Raw genomic sequence first — 24,512 nt, 5'->3', positions numbered from 1 at the left:
GAAGAGGGGACAAGAAAACACCAATGTCGCTCACCTACCTTGCAAATGCAATGTTTGTCACTCCTGAGGAAACACATTGCTCTCGCTGCAGAAATCATGTGGATTTGAGAGGAAGAGAGAAAGAAATCAAGCACAAGACAGCAATAAGCTTTCTCCACATCCTTAACCTGGTCACCAAGTCAGCCATCTCCAGGGAAAGCTTAAAATGGGCCAAAGGAGGCCAACTGGAAAGTTCAGCTGCTCTATCTTTGGATCATTAGTGTTGGTTGTTAGGTCAAGGCTCCATCCAAAAACACCTACAGCTAAAATTCAAGTATTTCTGCTATAACTAAAAGTGGCATATTAAGTGCACCCTCTGGGTTTGGGGAATGTTTCCTATTCAAGAAACCAAACCAAAACAAAAAAGGCATTTTTTTTTTCCATACCCAGGCCAGAAAAGAACAGTCACTCTGCTGATAACCAATCTTCTTAATAATGCGCAGAATATTAACAGCTAGAGTACTATAAAAGTGAACTCTGACATTTTGATTTATCTGAAACATTTCTTCTTTTGATGCAATGACTTGAAGTTGGAGGACAAAAAACATTGTTTCTGGGAATGCATTGCCTATGATATTTTATTGGCTTGATTTCAAATGAAAACAATTATTCCATAGTGAGGATGTTACCACACAAACATAACAACACCATTAACTATTTTTGACTTCCAGTGTAAATTGAACCATTATAGGGTTTTAAAAATGCCGTCATTAAATTTTAATGATCTGTTTTAAGGGATTTTTCTCCCTTATTAAAATTCAAACCAACTATACTATAGACGTTTCTCAGAATGTGGTACACTATTCTAAGCTTCAAATAAATCTGTAAATCATAGATTAGTTAATAAAGAGAAACTACCTGGGTTATTACAGGTGAGGCTGGTAGCAATACCTGTTATTAATGTTGCCTAACATTTACCAATAAAATACGCTGCTTCCCATTCTTTAAAATGTTGCCAAATACCAACAGACTGAAAAAAAAAAATCTGAGTTCAAATGTGGCCACACCTGGTTGGGATTTTTTCTTCCTTTTTTCCCCCCACTAATTATGGGGAAAAAAGCAAAGAAAGGAAGGAAAAATATCAGTTGAACTGATTCAGCTAATTAAAAAATACATTTCATTTTTATTAAACATCAATATTTTTTTCCATGAACTAGGAACATGACTCTTGTAGAGTCAGTATTTGAAATTCATGCAGAAGCCTAGAGAATGTTTACAAGAACCTTTCCTTCACATTTGCCTTAAACTTGCCCAATTCATAAGTTTTAGGTGGACTACAGTGGGAAAAAATAATTAAAAAAAGGTAAAATCCTGATTTACAAGCACTGAAGAGAGACTTGTGAGCCCTTTGCTGTTAAATTTTGTGAAGATTCACTCTATGGTGAACACGCTCCATCCCGTGATGGGGCAGTGGTTTCCCTCCAGGCACAGCTGCAGCCCTGAGCAGGCTGTCTGGTGCATTCACTCCTAGCTGCAGACAATCCCATCTCCCTCATGAGATTCATCTCTTTCCCACAGTCTCATCTGGAGTTATCCCAGGTTAAAATCACCACAAGGCTGACTGGAAGGTGGAAGAGTCCATTTTTTTTTTTTTTAAAGTCTGGCTTGTTTTCACCCTGGTGCTATATTGCCACCAGCTAATGAGCCGACATCGTTCTGCAGCATGCGCTGAGGTGGATTGCAATGATGGTGCATTATCTGCATTATATAGTCTCTCTCCTGGCACCCAACTGCTTTCTACAGACCTTAGAACAAGTGAAAGGATAGCTTCTACATATGGACCATGTCATAATTTTACCTGGGTTTTCACACGTTGACAGCCAGAGCAGTAAACTAAAATCATAAGAACACAGCACACATTTACAGTTATTTATGCAAAGCGCCTTAAATTGGTATTCTCAAGAAGAGCAGGCTGCAAAAATGGAATTTGTGAGGAGGTTTCTTGTAATTTTGTTATTTGATGGAAGAGATACTTCATTCAAGCCACAATGGCAAAATAGGTCAGTGTCAGAAATATGACAACAATACATAATTTATCAGCTTGGAAACCTTATACTTGAAAGAAGCCTTAGTCTAACCTTTCCATCACTCCAACTGAATTGTAAGACCACCACTGTAACAAGACCACTTAGAAAACCACCGGGGTGGCCTTGATAATACATGTATCATTGTTGAGGCACAGGAAACTAAACCAGATGGTTTTGCTGAGGAAAGCACTTTTTTTCTGGCTTTGTAAAGCCTAAAAACACTAATAGGTCAAACATGAAAGTGCTGAAAAAGAAAGTTAAAGGAAGATCTCTGTAAATAAGAAAAAAATTTATTTACATATGTGTTTCTCTCACTGAAAATATGTCTGCAAGAAAATAAAAAGAGAAACATGATGCTACAGTTCTGAAATAGATCAGGATAGTTTTCTGAAAGGTCTAACAACAACAACATTTACAGCTGGACTTACAATGCACCACTGCTGAAAATCAATGCCATATAATGTGTATTAGACAGAACACCTACATATTGTAATTAAGAACTTTTTCTTGCCTCATTTTTGTGTTTTAACTATGGAGACCATTCATGTCTATTGCAACAAACTACTTACTTTCTTGTTTGATCAATCACCTCCAACTTATAGAAAAAATAGCACAAAGGACATGAAAATGAAAATAATTTCCACAAAAATCATGCATGCACAGAAACATACATTCACATGCACACTTTTATACAGGCTTCACATAAGTGGGCATGCACACATGAATAAAGGGTGTTCAGATTTTGTAGTTTATGCTGTAGTTATTTAGAATCATATTATTTGCAGACTTCAGCATTTCAAAAACCACAAAGGACTTGGTTTGGGTTTGTTTTCCTTTATTGTAGACATCATCCACATGAGTAAAATTAAGATGATAGTGTGCTGCTCTGCTGAGAACTGCAACTATTTCTAATAGTCAAGAGGTCTAATCTAAATTACATGCACTGAAAGAAATGCTTATATGGTCTTTTAGAGTGCAGTCTTATTTACCAAAATGTAAGCCTTTATTTAGCATTAAAAAAGAAATCTTTCACTGTCACAGTTATTCTAAAACATGCTCTCTCTTCATAAGAGAAGCTTTGCCCACATTTTCAAAATCTGCAAGAAGATGTTTGAGAATTATATATACATTTTGCTGGCACTAAATCAAGCTCTAATGAAAAGAAAACATGATTATTTAAATTTCAAGTTTTTCTCTGCTTGTATGGGAGAATGGAGAAGAAATGTTCACTGAGGAGAGCTTCACTATAGGCCTATAATTTGTGGCAGCTCATTTTGGCACTGCACAGATATAGCCCTGGGGAAAATGTTTGGTCTTCAGTCCCACTCTGAAGTTTGTAACTAAAAGCAGAGAAATAAAAGAGCGATTCCTGAAGCCAGAAGTCAGGTGGGGCCATGGGTGCCCTATAGAGCTGAGGGAGCCTGGTGGAGCCTACCTGGACAGCAATAAAGAGAGAGGAATTACATCGGTGTGTCACAGAATTGTATTTTCATTCTGTATAAGAGACGTGGTGGGGACACACCTGTTTGGTGACACTAAACAGTGTGACACCATCTACCACTTCATATCAAGACAAGCTCTTTTGTAGGGTTGGAATATTTCAGTTGAGGTGCAACACATACAAATAATTAACTAAAATAACAATGACATGAATTGACCTTGGAAATCCACTCATCTGTGTCTTTTCCTTATAGACTCAATCTTAGGGAAGACAATCATTATTTCTGAATCTACTCCTCCAGCACTCTTTTGTGTCAAGAAGTGCCTGTGGGTCAGCTCTGGGTGAGCTTCATGTCTTTGATTTGAAAGTAGCTGAGACTCTGCTGTGACCATTTTTGGCTGTATTATACCCTGAGAACTGGGTCATTATTTGGGTAGATGATTGAACTTATTACTGTGGTCAAATGTCACTTCCTTGATCTTGGACACCTATCTCCACAAGTCCTAAATATTTACATGAGGAAATCAAAAAATATTCTGCCCTTGGCAAGAGCATAAGTCCTGTGGGAAGACATTGCTTTCTGAAAAATATTTCAGTGTGATACTTAGTTCTACATTAATGATTTTTAAACTATTAGAAAGAATCATTGTCTCATTGTCTTTGATACACATGCTTCTAGAAAAGGTACTGCTTCAGCAAGCACCTGTCAAGAGTTTTATAAATGTTCAGTAGTTGTTCCAAAGGAGCACGATCTCTCAAACTTTCCTCCTGAAGGTTTTTACAAGTTCTGATACTCCCACAATGACTTCACCTAGATGGAAGCAGTTCAGTGCATCATCACCTCAACTGGAGCAGATTTTATTTAATTTGAAGATCAGTTTGGCCTAAAGAGACATTAGTTATGCTACTGCAGACAAGCTGACGGAAAGAAAAAGTTCAACGTATTTGGAAATACACAAAACACACTTTACTGGGTGGCTGTACACTAATACTGAAACAAGCCCATCACTGAGGGTTTAAAATTATTTCTTCACTTTTATTAGAAGATATTGACTTTAAACATAAAAACTAAGCAGTAAGAAAGGAAAAGCATTTTTTCACTTCAGTCCATACCAAAAGGATAATCTGCATTTAGAAACACGCCTTAAGTTCATGAGCCAATCTCATAACTATATGAGGTGTTGATAGTTACACAGACAGACATAACTGACTTGCCTTTTATAACCAACAGTCCTTAACAAAGCAAGACTCTCACAAACAAGAATTCAGCTGGGATGGTGAAAGAATTATTCAGAAAAAACTTCACGTCCTAGCAGTCTAAGGTAAAATCTATCTCAAAAGAAAACATATCCTTAATGCTACAAGAAAATAACAAAACAAAAGTAGAAATGCCTTGGCCAATAATCTTGCTGGCTGGCTCCTTTTCTTATGCACAAGAGTAAGGTAAAATTGTAAATAATTCTGTCTGGCAAGAGTTTTTATGTTTAAACATACACACAAACATACAAAAGGGATTTCCCACAACAGCAGTGGTAGCAGTTATTTCCAAGGGTCAGTTTCTGCCTATTAGAATGGTAAGTAGAAAAATAATGAATAAAAGACCAGGCAATACTGACTAGAGATTCAAACAAAGATTAGATTTTATTATCTAAATTTCAACATGTGCAAAATGGTCCAAGACAATAAAAATGTCTGTGTATTTTCTTGTGTTTTTAATCACAGATTAACATATGCATCAGTACCAATTAAAAAGAAAATAAGATGGAAATTTTCTCTTTAAGCAGTTTCACAGTTTTTTAATATGCTTGATTGGCCTGCACAATAACTTACTATATTACTTATTTATAAACAGATTATTTTTTTGCTTTGATTGTTTTCTTTTACATTATTTAAATATAAATTAATGGAAGCCGATTCCCACATATTCTAAATATCAAATGCACCCCGACTTCACCATGAATATAGGCACACACCTAATTTTAAACTTTTGACTAGACATGTAATTAATTGAATTGGAGCCAATTATGACCCAATTATGAGTCCTCTGTAATTATTGCTTGACGTACTTGCTAGATTTCTATTGAAGGCAAGAGAAAATATTTCTGATCTCCATGAATACCTAAAGACTACTAAAACTGTTACCTTTGATTCATTCTTTTAGTTTTGTAAGACAAAGACTGAGGGACTTTTCCACAGCTTTCTTCAATGCAGTATTTCTACTGTTTGTCCAACACTGAGGCATGGGCAGTGCAATTGCAGACAGGAACCTGAGCATCAGCAGGTGATAAAGAGCAAACTGAAGGAAAGGCAGGAAAAACCTCAGCTGTTTAATGGAGGCTCACATGTCCAGGTGGCCAAAAAGGCCAATGGCATCCTGGCCTGTACCAGCAATAATGTGGCCAGCAGGATGATCTTTCCCCTGTACTCAGCACTGCACTCAGTATTCTTAAGACTTGCTGTTGTGCTAGTAATTGAAAATACCTGGCAGATAGTCTGCAACAAATAAAGGGTACGTTATCCTCACAAAGCAAAACAGTACACGGAAGATTCATATGTCAACAGCACTGATGTATTGTTTTTCCCTCTTCCAACTCGGTGGCATTGATCATCATCTCTAATACAATCTCATGAGACTGGTGCTGGATCACAGCAAAGTAAATAATGGAGAAAAGGAGAGCAGGAGGCAGCAACAATTTCTGCCAATCTGTTAAGAGTTACTAATTTTAGGTTAAAACATATAATACCACACCAAAAAATTTCAATGTTTACATTTTTCTATTCTGTTCTCTTCAAACACTGAATGGAATCCTTTCTTTACAGTGAGTTGGACTTCCCAGTTTTCATTCACCAGCACAATGCTGCTGTACCCTGTTGCTGCAGGTGGCAGTTCAAGTGCCAGGTCAAAATTGTAATCAAACACATTTTCCAACTATTCTCCACTGATATGTTTAAACCATGTTTAAACCTCAAATTTCTGAATCATCTGCTACTAAACTACCCTGAACCTATCCCTCAGTGGGCACCTACATGCTTCAGTTGCAGGCACACGCTTCCATGCTTTACCGTATACAAAGGAGTTTGCCCAAAATCACAGTGGCAGTCAAATAAACTCATGTAATAAAAGCTCAAGAGTCGTGAATTCTGCTTGTGCTTCGTGACCATCAGACGTTCTCAAGTCCAAGACATACTGTTTCTCCATGAAGTCAATGGGAGTTGGCTCATAAACTTTCGTGAGATCAGGAATTGACCCATAATATTTCATGAAATAACAAAAAGGAATGTATTTATGGTTTTATTATTATCCCTAATAAGGAAATAAGAAGAAAGGAAACACAGAACATGGTCTAGTCTATATGCACATGTGTTACTTGTATTAATATCGCTGGGATTTAAAGCTACATATGGAGAGGATAAGATATATCCCTATGTGTTCAGCCATATGCTTAAGGAAGCTCCCAAAATGCTTGTAAATATGATCATGCTTTCTAACATATTATGCATTTATTTGAACAATGTTAAATCTCTAAGCCCTACTTTCCAGTCCATTAAAGCCTCAAATAATAGTTTATTTCCAGTTTAAAGTCACCCTATTTTTTACCCATTAGAAGGCTGCCTATAACCATATTTCCACAATACTCAGGGAATTAGAGAATTGATAATAACTCTCCCATCATCTGAAGGGATGATACCTCTCTGGGATGGGAAATACTCAAGATGAACTATATTTTAGCTAAGAATTCTTTCCAGAAGATTTTGGGACAGGCCCAAGATGTGTAGCTGAAAGGCCTGCAATGCTACTTGCACAAAAAACATGTGTTTGTGCCATAGACCTCAGACAACTACATTCCTTCTGGAGGCCAAAGGCCTTGAAAGCTAGTCATCCTTCTGGATTTACTTGTTGATTTTTAAGGGTTGAATGATAGCCTCAATAGGCAGAGGGACCTGGGCCTATTTAGCCTTGAGAAGAGAGGGGATGAATGCCATCAATGCCTATCAGTATCTGATGGGAGTGTCAAGAGGACAGATCCAGGCTCTTGGGGGTGCCAAGCAACAGGACAAGAGGCAAAGAGAAGCAACTGACACACAGGAAGTTCCACCCAAATATGAGGAAGAAATTCTTTACAGTGCAGGTGACTGAGCACTGCAACAGATTGCCCAGAGAGATTGTGGAGTTCCCCTCACTGGAGATATGCAAGAACTGTCTGGACACAATTCTGTTCAATGATCTCTAGGATGATCCTGCCTGAGCAGGAAAGCTGGACCAGATGAACTGCTGTGGTACCTTCCAACCTGACCCATTCTGTGATTCTGTGAACACAGGACAAGGGTCTAACCCAGAAGGCACAAGAGAGTTATTTAGGATTTCCCTTAGAGAAGAATTCAGGATTCATCCCAAGATTTATGACCTAGTGCCATTTCTGTTGGAATGTCATAGCTGAAGTTTTATGAAATATCCAATGCCTGTTAACAAATCATATTCATTATGTTCATGCAACTGATCGTTTTACTTGACTTACCTTTTACTTCTTTTCAGTTGAGACTTGATGGTGACTGATTTTATGATCACTCATGACCATATTTTTATGCATTAAAAAGATGACTGGGATGATTTAATGGTTTAACTGCTTCAACCAATGCTGTAGCCACAAACATAAAACCATAGCCATGGAGGCACAGTCATTGCACTCATGATGTTTTTAACATCTTGCATGCAAATGCAGCAGAGAACCAAACTTCATCTGGCTGCCAAAAACCACCTTCTTCACTCGCTTGATGTAACTCTTTTGATACCAAGGCAGTATGGCTGTTTACCCTTTTTCATGCCATCCAGGACATCAGTTTATAGAGTCATTATGATTTTGTTTTCTTGCTCTTTTTGATCATAAAGAAGACATGAGAGCTCAGCTTTTACTCTACCTTTAAAGTATCTATTTATGATAAAAATCAAGACTTTTGCCCACTGAGATACTTCTTACTTTGTATTATAAAAAACCAAAACAAACAGTCGTCATCTTTTTAAACTACATCAATGAACGGTGAAGTCAAATCCGGTTTCCCAGCAAGGAATTATTAAAAGACAGAAATAGTCCAATGACCACAGGAAATCTTTAAGCACCAAAATGGGGACAAAAATCTCCTGGGGAAAAGACAATATTTCCTACATGGTCATTCATGTCTCCTTGTAATACAATACAGGGGTATTGTTTGTTTGTCTGCTTAAGTAGATGGGTAGAATAAAATTAGAAACAAATCCTGACTACACAAACATTTCAAACACTAAGTGCAGGCTTACGTTTTCCAATACTTGCCATCACAACTATCTTGTGATGCTTCTTTATAATGTATAACCAAAGAGGGCTTTGATCATTGATACAGACCTAATTTTTGCCTTATTAAAAAAAGGTCACCAGCCTCCAGCAGGATCTTTCACTTCAGGCCATACTGCATCTTGTTGAAATCTTAGTATCAGTCATAAAATTTGTCAGAAAGAATCGAAGAAACACTCTAAAATAGATCCACATTGTAGTCAGACCCCTTCCCCAGGAATTCAGGCAAGGAATGTAAACCCAAAGATTTATTTTTCTGTTCAGGTCATGCCTGGAGTAGACTGCTGTGTTACTAAATTCCCTAATCTGAAGTCAAGAGCAAGACAAAGTTAACAGACCTCAATAGGAAAAAAAAAAATCTTGAGATAGCCCTCTGTGGACCATAACCAGAAGTTACAGCAATAAGCATTATCCCCTCCACAAAGATGATTCATAAAAAATCCCACAGCTTACCTCAACGTAGTCCCTGGCATGGCCCCAGTCTCTCTTAGCATCCAGATTGCCCAGGCTGAAACAATCCAGCTGCCCAAGGTGAATCTTTGCTACCGATCGGCTAATCTTCCGAGTGACAAAGTTAGCCCCTGGAAGGGAAATAAAGGGCAGTGTCAGCATCCTCACAGCGGCAGATAGCTGGGCACAGGGGACACCTTGTACAGCTCAGCATTTGGCAATTCCAGCTTTCACTCACTCGCCTTGCACCACCTAGACCCACACCATCTTTTATCATTTGAGCAAGCTAAGAAGCTTCCAGGGCAAGTGTCACATTAGTTGCACTTTCACAGCAAACATCTTTCTTTGTGGGACTTCTTAAGCATTCCTAATTTGCTGCCTCAGTATTCACTCCAGGCATTAAGCCAAAGAAAATCATTTGGAATGTCAGTTCTTAAACACAAAATGCAAAAGGTTACATAAAGAAGACAGGCATCTTAGACCACCCTCAAGTTTTCTGTTTCAGTTTCTTTTTTCCTTTTTAATTTATTTTTTCACAGAATGCACATATCTAAATAAATGTGTTTATTAATAAAAAAAATAAATATGAGACTATGCAAATACTACATATTCTCCAAAGAACTACAATGGCTAAATGCATTCTACTTTTCTAGTTGTTTGGGATTCTTTGTCCTTCAGATTCAGTTAGATCATGAAATTGTGAATTCAACTTTTTCAGTAGAAGACTGTATTTTATTTTACCATATTTCAGTATGTTGTTCACTGTATTACTCTGGAAAATTATTGTACCCATTTCTGTTTCCAGTGGAGTTGCTTTAAACAATATTTTTTGTTACTTATTTTCAGATCTTGATTTTCAGATTATGATGGCTGTGTTTCTAAAAGGTGGTCACAGTCTCCTCAAAAGCAGAGGGATTTGAATTTAGACCAGGAGTTTAGGCCCATAGGCATTTGCACACTAATGAGCCACAAAAATTAAAATTACATGCCTTTTTAATAGTTAAAACCAGATATGATTAAATGGTGACAGATGATACCTCCTCCAAATGAAAAACAGGAGAGTTAGTGAAAATGACTGTAGTTGTAAAATGCTTTTGGAAAATTTCAAAAGTCTTAAAAGTGTAACTTATACATTCAATACATAGTTTTTTTTCATTATGGAACTCTGCTCTTTAGATATGCATCTCAATATGTTCTGTTTCCTGTCAAACAAACAGTAGGTTGCAGCAACATTATTAAATAATGTGAAGTGTCTTTTTCAGACTACTAGTTTTTCCTGTAATGCCAAGAGCACTACAGTACTTTTCTGAGTCATTTGACTCTACTAAAAGTTAAAAAAAAATAGCACACCTGTAAGAATCATGTGGAATGAAGAACTTAAAGTCAGACCTTACCACAGGATTAAGATAGAATTTTAAATTCTCATCAACTGCTGAACTAATTGCAATTCCAGTTATTAGCCATTTAGGATATATCGTCAATTCACACTTGTTCTTTAAAAGATGAAAATTATATAATTTCCATATCCCCTGAAAAGGTGTTCGTATATAAAGGAAGCTTCCTAAACAATGTGATTTGCAAACTTTCAGAAACAAAATATACTCCAGAGTCTTTTTCAAAGCAAATTTCTCAGAATTTGGACAGTACCAGCACTGTGACTCTGCTATTTGAACTTCTCAAAGCAAAGTACTGTGGTTCTCCTGCTCCTGGTTGGACAGGCTTGCAGCAGGAGTGGAGTTCTGGCTTAACAGAAACCAGTGACAGAGTCTTTTTGGCTTAGTCAGACTGGTACCTCTCCAAAGACTGTTTCCATTTTTAACTTATCAAAGTGCTTTGGGATATTCACACAGATTATTGCTAATTAATTAAAAACAGATTCAACCTATGGCAAAAACTTACTAGGACTAGCTCTGAAACTTCTTATTCTGCACCAAAATGATTTCAGTTAGCATTTTTATTCAGCAAATAACAGTTAAAGGAACAGGTTTCTTTCTAGGATAAAGTAGATGTTTTAAAGTTCCAGGCTGCCATGGAGTAATAAGGAAAACTGACTGCTTTCAACACTACATTCCCATTTGCAGCAAAAGCAATGAGAGTTCTAGTCACCATCTGCATTAAAGCAAGTTTTACTGTCAACCTGCACAACTAATGAATGTCAACTCCCCTTTTGGAGCAAATGCTTCCTCAGCATATTAAAAAAAAAAAAGGCAGCTTATTAGCTTTTCTGAGAGAATAACTTTTATGCTCTTATGCTACCTATTTAACTTTAATTGTATAAAAGATACCACACAATAGAGAGCTGATTTGTCTAGCACAGCACAACAAATACTAGTAACTGCTGTCTTCTTGCAGAGCCACTGTTAACTGGAGAGAAACAATCTTCAAAGATATTCTCCAAGCAAAATTGGAATATTCCTCAAAAGGTTGAACTGAAAAACTAGAGAGCACCGCAATGAAAAAATGAAAACCTTTATTTTCCAGAGATATTCCAGTAAGGGTTCTACTAAATAATACCAACCCTCTTCTTAGAAGTGCCTCAGCATCAAAGCTGTGGAAGAAAACTACGCTGCTGTTCACTCTGAGAAATGTGATTAGAAAATTTTTTCATGCACCAAAGGACTGAATGGCGCATTTCAGAAGCATTTAAATGATATGGTTCATAAATAATGTTTAAGTACTTATTCCCTACAAACACAGTATCTTAAAATATCCCATTACACTCTGTGTTTGATCCCATGCCATTAAATGCACATCATAACTAGAATTTAAGCTGGTGCCCGCTGGACTCATACAAAGTAGTTAAGACTATGTCAGCATTTCCACTAAAAAGCCCTGTCCTAGAGGTTTGCAATTTGGCTATGACATTGCTTTGGTCTGAAATTTAGCAGAAGTAATGTCTTTTTCCTCAGAATTGATTCTATCTAAAAGGTCTAGGCAATATGCTACACATATCTGTATAACTGAATACAAAGGACCTTTTGAGGCACAGAAATGGTTAGCTTCCTTCTTCATCAGGAGGTAGTGAAGACTTGTTAATGCTGAACACACAAGAGTATTTTTCTCCACAAAATAGCCACTCAGTGCCAGGAAGAGTATCATCAGAGCTGCTGGTGTGTTAACCTTTATGTTGATTTTCATCAAATCAAGATGATGCAGCAGCTAAAATGCCACCAGTTATCACAGGCGAATAAGGCCTAATTTGTTAAGCTACTAACCTTACTAATTCACCTGGAAATGTGTTGGTGGTAGTGACAGAAGCCACCTTAGACTGGTGGGAAAGAGAGATGTCAGAGTCTCCTGGCTCTGCACTGCTTCCCCCGTTCAGAGAGGTTTTGTAAAACATGACTCATTACCCACACCTAGAATACATGTGGGCTGTTAAAAACACAGTTACATGGTTGATGAATTTTGACTTATTTGAACGCCTTTTCAAAATGTGTGTGGGTGGCAAATGTGTGGGAGCTCACTTTCCTACAGTAACCCCGAGAAGAGTCATTCTTGCTGTTGGTAGGGCCAAACATGCTGGGCTAGCTGGCTTGCATAGTTATCTGTGCAGCAAACCTACAGTAACCCCGAGAAGAGTCATTCTTGCTGTTGGTAGGGCCAAGCATGCTGGGCAGTTATCTGTGCAGCAAATACATCAAAACCATGATGGGCCACATTATGCTATGGTTTGCATTGTGATTGGCAGCACTGGAATCGCTGCAATGAAGCATTAAAGATGTGGCCAGGCAGAAGCGATATGGCCAGACCTATCAAAAGATGCTTTGGTGTGACATTTCAGTGGTTCTGAACAGCCCTAGCTTAAGCAGGATCTAACAAGTTCTTACAATTTAAAAGGGGCCTTTGACAAGAGTCTTCATGATATTAACAGCTCTTTTAGGAACCCTGGGCATTAGCTTAGATTTGCTTCCAAAACCCAAGTCCTCCCTTTGAGATTGTTAGCATTCCAATAGAAATCATAAGGTCTGATTTATGAACCCGATTTATCCTAGACAGAATTTAAAGCAAGGAAGGATTCCTCATCAAGCAGACCTGATCTGCAAAACATATAACTTGTCAGCAAACCATTGCAGGAACAATACTACAATGAAAAGAAATAGCAGAGGTATAATGCAATAGACTTTGCTCTCCAGCCCAGGCCTGTCACCCATTGTGCTGCCTGGCTCAGGGTGGAAAACAGCTCATCCCTTCGAGAAGGATGCTGCCTATATCTGGCAAAGATGCAGTTTTGAAAGCTGGATACATCTCTCATTGTTTAGGAGGCATGGTCTTAATGCACCTACAGTTCCAATGCTGGATTGCCCCAAGACAGGAAAAAAAAAAATCTTAGCCTCCGCATCAGCACCCCATTCCTTTTATCAGCACTGGGGTGTCACCCTTTGTAAATCACCAGGGAACTGCCTGTTTTACATAGGAGTTTTTCTTTAGATACTATGGTTTAGAAGAGGCAACCAAATGGATGAAGCAACTTTAAAAGCCACTATTGTAGCATCTGTTTCTTTTCAAGAACCCTCATTTTCCAAACTCTCAAGACTACATAGAAAATGTAACTATGGATAAAACTGTGGTCTTAGGAAGACTGCTCTCCATGTAAAACACTAATCGTTGCATGCCTAAGAAAATCCATTATTAATCCTAGCAATATCATTGAATGACAATCAATCTTACAGAATTCAATAGCAGTCCTTATCTATCAACTGAGATGCAGTCCTAGTAAAATCTACCAAGTTCTCATAACAACTTTTTTCTTCATTTTGCATAAAATATGATTAAAAGATTTGTCTCTGAAGACACCGACAAGAAAAAGGTCGAAGTTTTGCATTTCTTTTCCTCCAAGTTTCTGCAGTTCTGGCATAGATTCTAGTGGAAGCTTAACATGTTCAAACACATTGTGTACCCAGCGCTTCTACTAACCCAGAGAAACATATTTCTTTTAACATATATGTGTTGTAAATTATGCATTTAATGAGATCATTAAAATGTTTTGATTGCCTGAAAATTCACATTGCTCATAATTTCCATTCTATGAGAACCTTTTCCATTTTTTGTAAATGGAAAACTTTCAAACAAGCTGTAAAGAAAAAACACAGCAACATCCAGATCTTCTAAGAAAATAAGACTTAAATCTCTTCACACTGATGAAAATCAATAACAATTATTTCAAAGCAAATGGATTTATTGTCATTGTAAACCAAATGAAAAATCAAGTTATATATCTTTAAATTAACCTTCCATATTTTGAGTTTTAATTTTAAACTGTGTCTTGATCAAAACCACTGATACAGTATTGCATTTTGGTAAAACTAGTAGAGCAGTTACTTAATATATTTTAAACAGTCTTGCATTTAAATTGTGAATCCATGCACAATTTAAAATAATAAATTGTTCTCACAACAATAATTATACAAAGTAGAAACATCACTGTTTGGAAATAAAGAGAAAATCATGGCTAAAAGTGACTTTTTTTCCTTCTGTTTGTCACCATACAAATTTTGCTCAGCAAATAACCTTTGGATGAGCTTGCCATAAAGTCCACAATCAGATTTTTGCAAAATGAAATATATATGAAATAAGGGTGATATGATTCATAAGTAATTCCTTGTAAAGTCATGCATGGGAAACATCTTCCTGACTGGGGCAATAAATCATTTTATTTCCTGAAACATGAGATATAGTGCTTTAATCCTTTCCTTTTAATCCTGTATAGCATGGCTGGAAATACTTTGTTTCATCATAATATGTTTTTTCTCTTAATCTTTTTCTCTGTTCTTTAAAATTTTAGAAGTAGCTTATGGGAGTGGTTTTCTCAGATTTTTTAATATATTTTCAATGGTTTTGAAATATTTTCAGTTTACATATCCCAAACTATTTTCCAATGGACATGTATCTTTCTCTAAACAGGAAAGTTTATTGATAATATTCTTTTCAAAGTGGTTGTTCTTCATCAATCCCCTGGGAAACAATTAGGTAACAAAAAAATCCACAGATCCCAGACTGAAAGCAGTGGTCCAGTAACATGAGGATAAAACTGCCCCTCTTTATCAAGTCATCTTCATTTGGAACTACTTTGAAATGTATGATTTAAATAAAATGATGTGGTAGTAATTTGTTCAAATACTGCTAACAAAGACATCAATCAGCATATAAACTGAATTATTTTGTTTAATAATATATTGATACACATTATAACTGTTACAATGCCAAAATGCATTACTTCTCCTTGGTTCTATTTTCCATTAACACGTCAGTTTTCAACACAAATGTGGTACCGACTCTCTGGGTGCCCATTGTTCAGATAATGGAAGATGCACTATTAAAATACTTCTATATTTCAAAAATGAGGAGGTTAAGGCAGAAAGATAAAGGCATTGAGAGGTGGGAATCAGCAGGGGAGGGCAGCATAGTGGAGGGGCTGATGGTCTTCAACCCCAGAACACCTCTGCCCCTGCCATCCACTTGCACATAGAACATTTGGACAGCTGAAGGCAACAGGAGGTCATTGAACTACACGTGGCAGGAACACAAATTATGGCCTTTTAAAATCTGAGTGGAGAATGAGAGCAAGAGACAGTCTTGTGAGGAACAACAAGGTACAGAAATGTGGAGGGAACACAGAGAGTAGGAAAATTTGTATTTTTCCCAGTGGGTGAAAAGACAGCACAAAGACTACTTCAGGGGACAACTAGTAATCTCTGTAAAAAGCAGGGGACACAGAAGTAGGGGAAGAGACCTACCAACCACCACCAAAGGATGAGAACCTGAGGTGGTGTTTGCCACAGCCCAAGGCAGGCTCCCCCGTGACTCAGCAGGGCTAACCCTCCACCGAGCATCTGTCATCAGGGCTTTAGACTGTTCATGACTGTTCTGCATACAAACAGATATAGCTTTCCACCTCTCAAAAAAACAATGACAGGATCGTTTCTATGACTACACAGCAGTAGTTCTGTAAAGTGACTATGCAAGTGTGATGTTTCATTAGCAGACAATCTGCATGTATAGGGTGTAACACAAAGCTATTAGATTTCACAATTAAAATATCACTGTTTGGGAATAATTACACTTGGATTGATCACATGGGGTTGTTAAAAGGACAGGGTGATATACCAGCAATAATGGTTGGCCAAAATGTGCTATTTTGGTATATTTCCTCCATATAATTTTTCTTAAATTAAAATATTTTCCCCTCAGGAACTGTACACTGAACAGGAAAAGGTGAGGCATCAAAGATTCTTATAAAGGAAAACCCAAACATTAATACTGAAAACAATATGTAAAAGTGTTATTCCTGTTCCCAAGTTTATGTTGCTAATGGTGCTTACATAAACAGAGCAGCGTTTTGCTTACAGAAAACTTAACCTTTTGCTCCAAACTATTCACATTGGTTTTTTTAATCACAGTTCATATACACTACATTGTAAAACAAAGGCAAATGTCTTTAGCCACTCTGATTTTCTAACATTCATTTAAGCTGTGTTTTTAAAATTGTACAACTAAGGTTATTGAATTAAACCTCTCATTTCAGCTGTCACAGAATTACACAAGCCCTTGCTTGTGTGAGCTGTGGGTAAACATGAGTGTGCTTGCCCATCAGTACAGACTCTATACATTGTTAAAGCTTGTGTAAACAATTGTAGTTAAGTACATGCTTTGCTTAATTTGTGCTACAATAGCTAGAACTGTATGCAACCAAAAGGAAAATCCAGCACTTGTACGAAATGGAATTATCCTGGAGTCTTAGGCAACTTGCACAAAACCCCGTGATTTTAACTTGTTTAATGGCTATCACAGTTCAGACATCTTTCTCTTAAATTTAACACTCCTTTCCTTTTCTGCCTGTTTTTCCCCTCCTCCATCCCCTCAGCAACCAGTAGCACATCAAAAAATTTCTGTTTGATGGTTCAAGCTGAGACGTTCAGCCTTTACCCTCGCACTCTCTTGAGATGAAGCAGGCAAGGCTTTTAATCTTACCTGGTGACACATGACTGACTAATACAGTTTCTTGGACCTTCTGACCTCCGAGGGACTAAATCTGGCTGATGTCTCAGCCTCTCCAGGTGGCTGGGACATCAGTTTGCGGTGGGTCATGATGTAAATAAAGTTTTGCACAGGTTTTCCCTTACTTTCTATGCACCCATAATTGTCCTAACTTTTAACGTGCAAATTTCTTGAGTATAAAACGTATCATTTCACTTCAAGCCAGGGGGAAAAAGAATTTTCCTTTATTTTTACTGTAGGTTAAAGACTGTAACAAGAGCTAGCCTTGAAACCAGTCACAGTGGCAAATTTGCTGAGTCAGTGCTGATGTATTTTCTTGGAGCAAGAGAAATGGTCTGGCTACAGCCAAGCAGCTTATTTGAAACTTTGCCTCCCACACAAACTAATAAAGCAGTGCTAGACGGGTTTGACACTTATACAGCATAACTCAAGATGTTCCTAATCCATGTGCCTCCCTTTGGAGCTTTGTTGCTCAACAGTTTTTCTCCTAGGACTTCCTTCTGGTTAGCTTTGCAACAGTGGTAGTCCTTGAGGCACCCTTTAGGTCCTCACTACATCATTTGATAAATGTGTTTCGTTTACTAAATCACCATTTGCTACAGAAGTCCTGGAATCACCAAGAGGGGGTTCTGAAACACAGCTGAATTATTTTTTCAGGGAGCTGGAAACCACTGAGGGGAAAGAGGTCATCAAGAAGTAACAAGGTGAGGGCCAGTGAGAACTGGAGGGAAGCAAAAAATTCTCAGCTTCTACAAATACAGGAGGCACATTTTTTCTAGTACAAGGTACATAAAATGCAAGGTGCTACATTTCTTTCCATCTTCCATGTTATGAATATTTGGATTCTCAGCTAGGGTGCAGTGAGAAATACATCTCCAACACCACTGATAATCCCAACAAGTCAATGTACAATTCACCACTTGCAAAGTTCTACAGTTTCAAGTACAAGGATGAAATCTTCCAGCTACAGATACCCTCTCAGACTCATAACAAACTAATCAAGTAAACACCTGGCTCAGACATTAAGAGCCAAAAATAATCTCCACAGTGTGTGCTGTGGCATGCAGAAAAGCTGGTGTGCAACCCAGGGTATGAGATCAGCTGATGGCGCTCTCAGCCTACTCTCCCTGTCCCTGATGTCCCCATTTCCCAAGCTCTGCTTCTGCACAGGGACAAGTGGTTCTGCTGAAGACCAAGCAGGACAATGCTGGAAGTCATTATTTTGGATAAAACCAAAGTAACAACCCTGAAATGTAGTATTTTAACAACAGACCCCTGTAAAAAAAGCTTTGATTGATTGTGTGGAGCAGGGGGAGCCCAACCCTAAAGTAAGCCCCCAAGGCCTAACAGTTTAAGAAGAGAATGGGGTGAAAAGGCAGAGGCCCAATGACAGTACACCAGGAAGAGTGCAAGCCAACAAAGACAGCATGTCCCTTCTGGTCCAAAGGACTTGGCCATGTTTGCTCTAGCTGTGTTGACCTCCTCTATTCAGAAAGCCAATAAAAACATTATTTCACCTAGCTGTAGTTACTGCTGGTTGCTTAAACTTCCCATAAAATCTATGTCCCTACTGCAGCACAGGATGTGATCACTCTCAGAGGACCCTGAAGTTAAGCAAGGGTGCTACGGCTTCCACACCCAAGCTCCAAACTGGAAATGCCACCAGACAGAGAGGCAGCTCTCCCACAGGCAGAAAGGGTATGTCAGGAGGTTGCATAAAAACCATTGCTGAGAGCGAACTCCCCTCTGGGACAAAGCCTGGGCATGTTGCTAATTTTCACTCTAAAATGAATAAGGGACCGAAAAAAGAAATGGACCCTTATTTAGTGAGAAAATATTTTTAACATAATCATTGAGTAAAATTCTAACAGATTTTTAAAATGTTCACACATTTCAATGAATATTCCTTTTTACTAATGTTGCCACTGAAACTGAACCCCACTCCTGAATTCTTTCTCTGTGGGAATAGAGTTTCTCTAGTGTAATTAATAATATAAATAAATACACAGCTATAAACACAGAGAACTCAGCTTTCTGGCAAGATAAATTGGTGCAGTTTGGCTGAAGTCAGATTACTTCAATTTACAAAGAAAAGGACAAACTTAAACATACCACCATTAACATGTCCAATCACCACAGAAGTTTTGCACAAGAAAATATGAAACAAAACATTTGGAACGTGATTCAATGGTAAAAAACCCAGAGTGTCTACATAATACATCCATTTACCACCATTCAGCTTGTAATGCTCACTACTGTTTTAATAACAGTATTTTTAAGAACACTTCTTCCTTTGTGGACTCCTGAAATTCATTGTTATCCTGTTTTTGTGATATTTCCCATTTAAGTTAGTTTATACTTCCTCTAGGAACACAAGAGGCAGTCGGATCACCTGCTGTTCTGAGATGTCTACAATACTTGAACACAATGGGGTGAAACCAGGACAGAAAGTTAGCCCAATTCTGAATTTCCTGGCTTTGTGTTTTTAGTGGGACCTTTCACATCATTTTTATATCCCCATAGGTAGCTGTGCATGCACTCAGAAAAACACACATGCTCTGTACATAGTCTGGACAAAGCCCTAAATTCTAGCACCAAAAATTAGGATTACATGTTTTACACTTGTTTCTGAATGCACAATGATAGTTTTACAGAACATCTCTAGATATTGTACTGTAACCTTTTTCCTAATAGATAGCCCATGGAGAACAGACTTGCCCTGAGAGTAAAAACTGCTGTCTTGTGAGAAATGAAGTAGGCAAGGGTCCTATGGCGCCTGAAGTTAACCAAAGGTAAAGAACTTCGGAGAAAGAAGTGATAGATGCACAGTTCAGTCTGATTAATGCTGTACCAGGAAAATGAACAAAAGCCTGGTTCTTGTGCAAATTCTGAAAGGGAGCTCAGAAAGTCACTTAAATCCAGGTTCTCATTTAGTCACTGACACAAATTCCTCTATGAACTTGTTACTGAAGCTCAAGGTGGAAATAGATGAGAATTTTATTCTGAACATGAACTAATCAATCAAGCAATGTAGACTTCTTCTGGTTTTTAATGCCTTAATGTCACCTCCCCACCCCAAATGAAGGTAACATGCCAAAATTTTACAAGAATTTGAGAAAGTTAAGTATCTTGATATTTGTGAAACAATGAGACCCTGGAAGAGTCAAAAAGGGATGAAATCACTCAATAGAGTAAATAAATATGCTGTGAAAGAATGTTTTTCTTGTTCTCTGCCCACCATTCCACCTTCCCCCACCCCAAGACTGAACATCTAGTCATTCCAATGAAAACTCTCTGACCCATGCAAGGAATAAGGAAGGGGGAACCTGTGGGGAGAAAACCCAAAAGTGCAAACAACGGCTTTATCAAAACATATAGGCACAAATTTAAGTTTGTGGAGGCACCCCTCATTGTCATTACACAGCTTATGAGCCAATCCAGTTTGCAAAGCTCCTTTTACCCTCCTTTCATAGTTTTCAGGACATATTCATATGTACCTCATTTTTTATGCCCACACTAAGGTGAGGAAGACTTCAACAGCTGTAGCCACAGAACACTTACATTTTCTGCTTCAGTCTAGAACACACTTCCAAACCTGAACTTTAAATAGTTTCCCAAAGCACACTAAAGAGTTCATCTCTCAAAGGGCAGTTTATTGACAGGCTTGAGGAGCAGAGAGGGAAATCACTGAAATTTAACCCTGAACCCCACGTGAACCCAGGGATTGGGGCTGCATATTTTCCACTGTCCTGCCATCTGCTGCTTCACTGCACATGGTAATCTTTGGCAACCCCACTGAGAGCTGCCTGGGCTATGGCTCTGTTCAGACAGGGTGTAGAAAGAAAAGACACTGAGAATGTCATGGCTGACTGACCAGACTACTGAGATCAGAGAGATTATGCCTCATTTGCTCACCAAGCCCTGCCAAAAGCAACACCATTTAACTGCAGGTACTCAAAACCCAACAGGCCTGTTTAAAGGAAAAGTAGGCTAAAAAAGAGGACCATTCATAACCTGCATTTGTTTGGGGCACTGTAGCTACGACCTTTTGGCAATTACTCATGAGAGTTTTAAAAGGAAGGCTGCAGTGCCCAGCATTTCAGATACAAGTGATACCTGGCAGAAAGTATCATACCAAATTTACAGGACACACCTACTGGGAGATGACTCGAGGCAGGAGTAAACAAAAGGAACCTAATAGCCCAGCATACAGAGAAAAAAACCATAGCTGTTATTTTAAAACAGTTACAGTGTTTATCTCTTGGCTGTGAAATGCTGCACAGTATGGGAGTGTAAGGGTTTGGTGCTTATATGCATAACCTTCATATGTCATCTCATGACAGGGGACCTCCCTTGAGCCAAAGCCAAATCTACATTTGCTCCCCAGAGCACCTCCACTAGGCTCCAGATGCAGCAGGCAAAGAATCAGCTCTCAAACTGATTTCCTCTGACCACACTCTTCTTCAGAAGGGCCCCCAACCCTCCCAGTGATTAAATATCAAAAGTGTACACAGACATTTTCTGACTTTCAAAAGGATGACTCTAAAAGGTGAGGAATATTTTTGAAGCATCTTAGAACTGCTAAGGTATATTTTTAAGGGTGTTGGACCTATAAGAAAGTTACTGTAGGATTTTTGACAGCAACCACCTGTTATTAATGTAGCTCTCTCCCTCATCCTCCCTGCTTCTGCCAGAAATATCAGAAATAAAGATGTAATTCTATATATGTGTTCTACAACAACATCCTGCCTTATTTCTTCATTCAAATAGCTGATCTTGGAAATGATAGTGTCTTCTCTTTTATCTGTTTAGAAAAAAAAAAGTACTTTGATAAGATAAGCTTCTCCAGGGGCTGCAGAGCTATGGTTGGCAGACATCAGGGTTGACAAATGTTCTTCTAACTGCAAAGAGACACGACAAAATTGTCCTCTGGTGTGGAATAGACAATCACTGTCACCCTTTCTTCTTCCCTGCTGCTCTACTGCCTCCACTCTGTCTGCCTCACAGGGAGATCAGGAAAGAGACAGAAAAAAGCCATGTAAGAGAAGAGGAACAGGCATCTTTTCCCCAGTTCCAGCTGTGTTAGAGCCAACAGGCTCTGTTGTTTTGATGATTCCAGGACACTCACATCTCATTTGATCCCTGCTTGACAGAAGTGCACAGCAGAGGTGGGAATGGCTTGCAGACTTACAGAGGGAGCTTCTGAAACCCGTAGGCTCTTCCCTCCCAAGACAGAGCCCTTCTTTCTGAGAGCTAGAGTCAAAAAACCTTGACACCAACATCCGATTAGTAAGGAAGACAGGAGCAATGTGGTAAAATGAGTAAGGCAAAGAGATCTAACATGCTTTCCACTGTATTTTTCTTTTGATTCAAACACATATCTTGAAAAAGAGATGGTTTGAAGTAATAAGCTACCTACTAACATTCTCAGTTTTAACTTCTCTGCTGCAAAGCCCTGCTGAATCAGAGCTCCCACTCCCACTCTCCCTCTTGACTCATAACCTCAGTGACAGCCACGAAGCTGGGCAGGGACACTTTATAAAATGCACTTAATGAAGCAACTTTCAATAATAACAAGGACTGGCAGGTAGCCATGTTAGAGGAGGAAAGACCTAGTAGGAATGTCCTGCAGCACAAAAGTCTCTGTTGTTCTCATTACTGCAGAGGAAGAAAATCTCTTTAAATGCTTTTGATTCAAATGATCATTTGACAGAAACAACGGACGAGACAAATGGCTGTAAAACAAGGCAATTGGATTTCCTACTGCTACAATATCTTACTTGGCTCCCATGACACAATTTCTCTGTTATTCTGCCTTGCCATGGTAAAGTAAACTTACAGGCTACCCAGAAAACAGATGAGTGTAATCAGTCCTTTATAAATTATATCCCTTCACTCAAAGAAAGCAAATAACTTTGCCTGCTCTATAATAACTGTTTCTAATACTTCATTTATTCTTTAAATTGTTTATAAAACACTTCAAGAGAGGTCAAGATGAGAGGGCAACAATAATTGGAGATTAAGGAGACTCTCTAAGTATTTTGCACCTGTGAGTAAACAATTTGGTAATTATTATGATGAGAGATAGATCTACTAAAAAACCCCCAACAGCTTATTTATGATTTTCTTGGACATACATGTTATTTCATCTGTGAGGGAGCCCCATCTTTTCCAGGGTTATTTCAATTCAAATTTAAGCAGCTGCACATCTGTCTGATGTCATGTGACTGGCAAGTCAACAACAATAGATTTAACCTCGTCTCCTACGGAAGTAACCTAAAGAAATAATGAGCCAATGGTAAATGATATTCTCATGAAGTTTTTTCCAAGTCCCCTGAAAAAGCAGGGACTTTCCTCCTGAGACACACATATGTTAAAGCTCACAGAGTCAAGAACAAGCAGAACTGAGCCTGAAGGAGAGAGATGTGAATTAACATGCAAGGTGTTGAGGTAGGGTTTCAGAAAGGACTTTCTAACAAAAAAAGGGATATCATGTCCTTTTGCAATCTCTGTGGCATGGTTCAGCCTGCTCTGTTTTTGTTCTTCCTATGTCCACACACAGCACTGGCAGTGGTAGTGGCAGCATTCTGGAAAAGGAGTGGAATAAACTCTGTAACACCATCTCTTGAGCTGTTGAACGTCACAACTGTGCAGATGTCTAATGCAACTGAACTCTGACATATCAATTAATACTAATCCACACTTTAAAAGTGCATATGGATAAAATTCTGTTAAATCTTTAAACACTCAACCTATTGGTTGCTCTTAAAATAGTTACAATTTAGCATGTCAGGAAAAAAACCCCAGCTTCTTAATAATTTTTCTGTGCAGCATAGAAGAGGGTGGTAAAGAAATGACTAGTGTCCTCTAATCTCTCTGCCAACTTAAAAGAGAACCCAAAACAAGTTCCTGAAATAGAAAAACTAATAAAATTCTGAGTAATTATAAAGAAATAATAAACTTAAGCATGAAAAAAAAAAATCTAAGGAATTTCAAAGTAGCCAGAGGTATAAACATACTGGTGTATGAAAATAAAGTTGAATTTTTAAGTTATTTTTAAGAGTTTCAATGGAATTCAGTAAACAGTATTTGACTCAAGACAAAGTACTGTCTTTATCCATTTGATTATAAAAATGCAGATTCAAAATTCAGATTTTATATCATTCCCTTTTATTTCTTTTTAACCTGTTTCCTTGATTTCCTCAGAGTCATGCAGATCTAGACACAAAC

The 24,512-nt window shown here is 38.1% G+C and overlaps 1 protein-coding gene across 1 annotated transcript in view; it reads right to left on the bottom strand.

The window, feature by feature from the left end:
- GMDS (GDP-mannose 4,6-dehydratase) overlaps positions 1-24,512 on the bottom strand; it is a 406,964-nt gene that overhangs the window by 214,640 nt on the left and 167,812 nt on the right. Inside the window, exon 7 of the mRNA XM_039698471.1 lies at positions 9,288-9,415. Coding sequence (XP_039554405.1) covers positions 9,288-9,415 — 128 coding nt within the window. The remainder of the gene's footprint in view (positions 1-9,287; positions 9,416-24,512) is intronic.

The sequence above is a fragment of the Passer montanus genome, unplaced genomic scaffold (genome assembly GCF_014805655.1).
Source record: "Passer montanus isolate IOZ18808 unplaced genomic scaffold, ASM1480565v1 scaffold126, whole genome shotgun sequence".
Taxonomy (NCBI): domain Eukaryota; kingdom Metazoa; phylum Chordata; class Aves; order Passeriformes; family Passeridae; genus Passer; species Passer montanus.
Note: the sequence above shows the minus strand (reverse complement) of the source record. Positions and strands in the feature narration are given on the sequence as shown.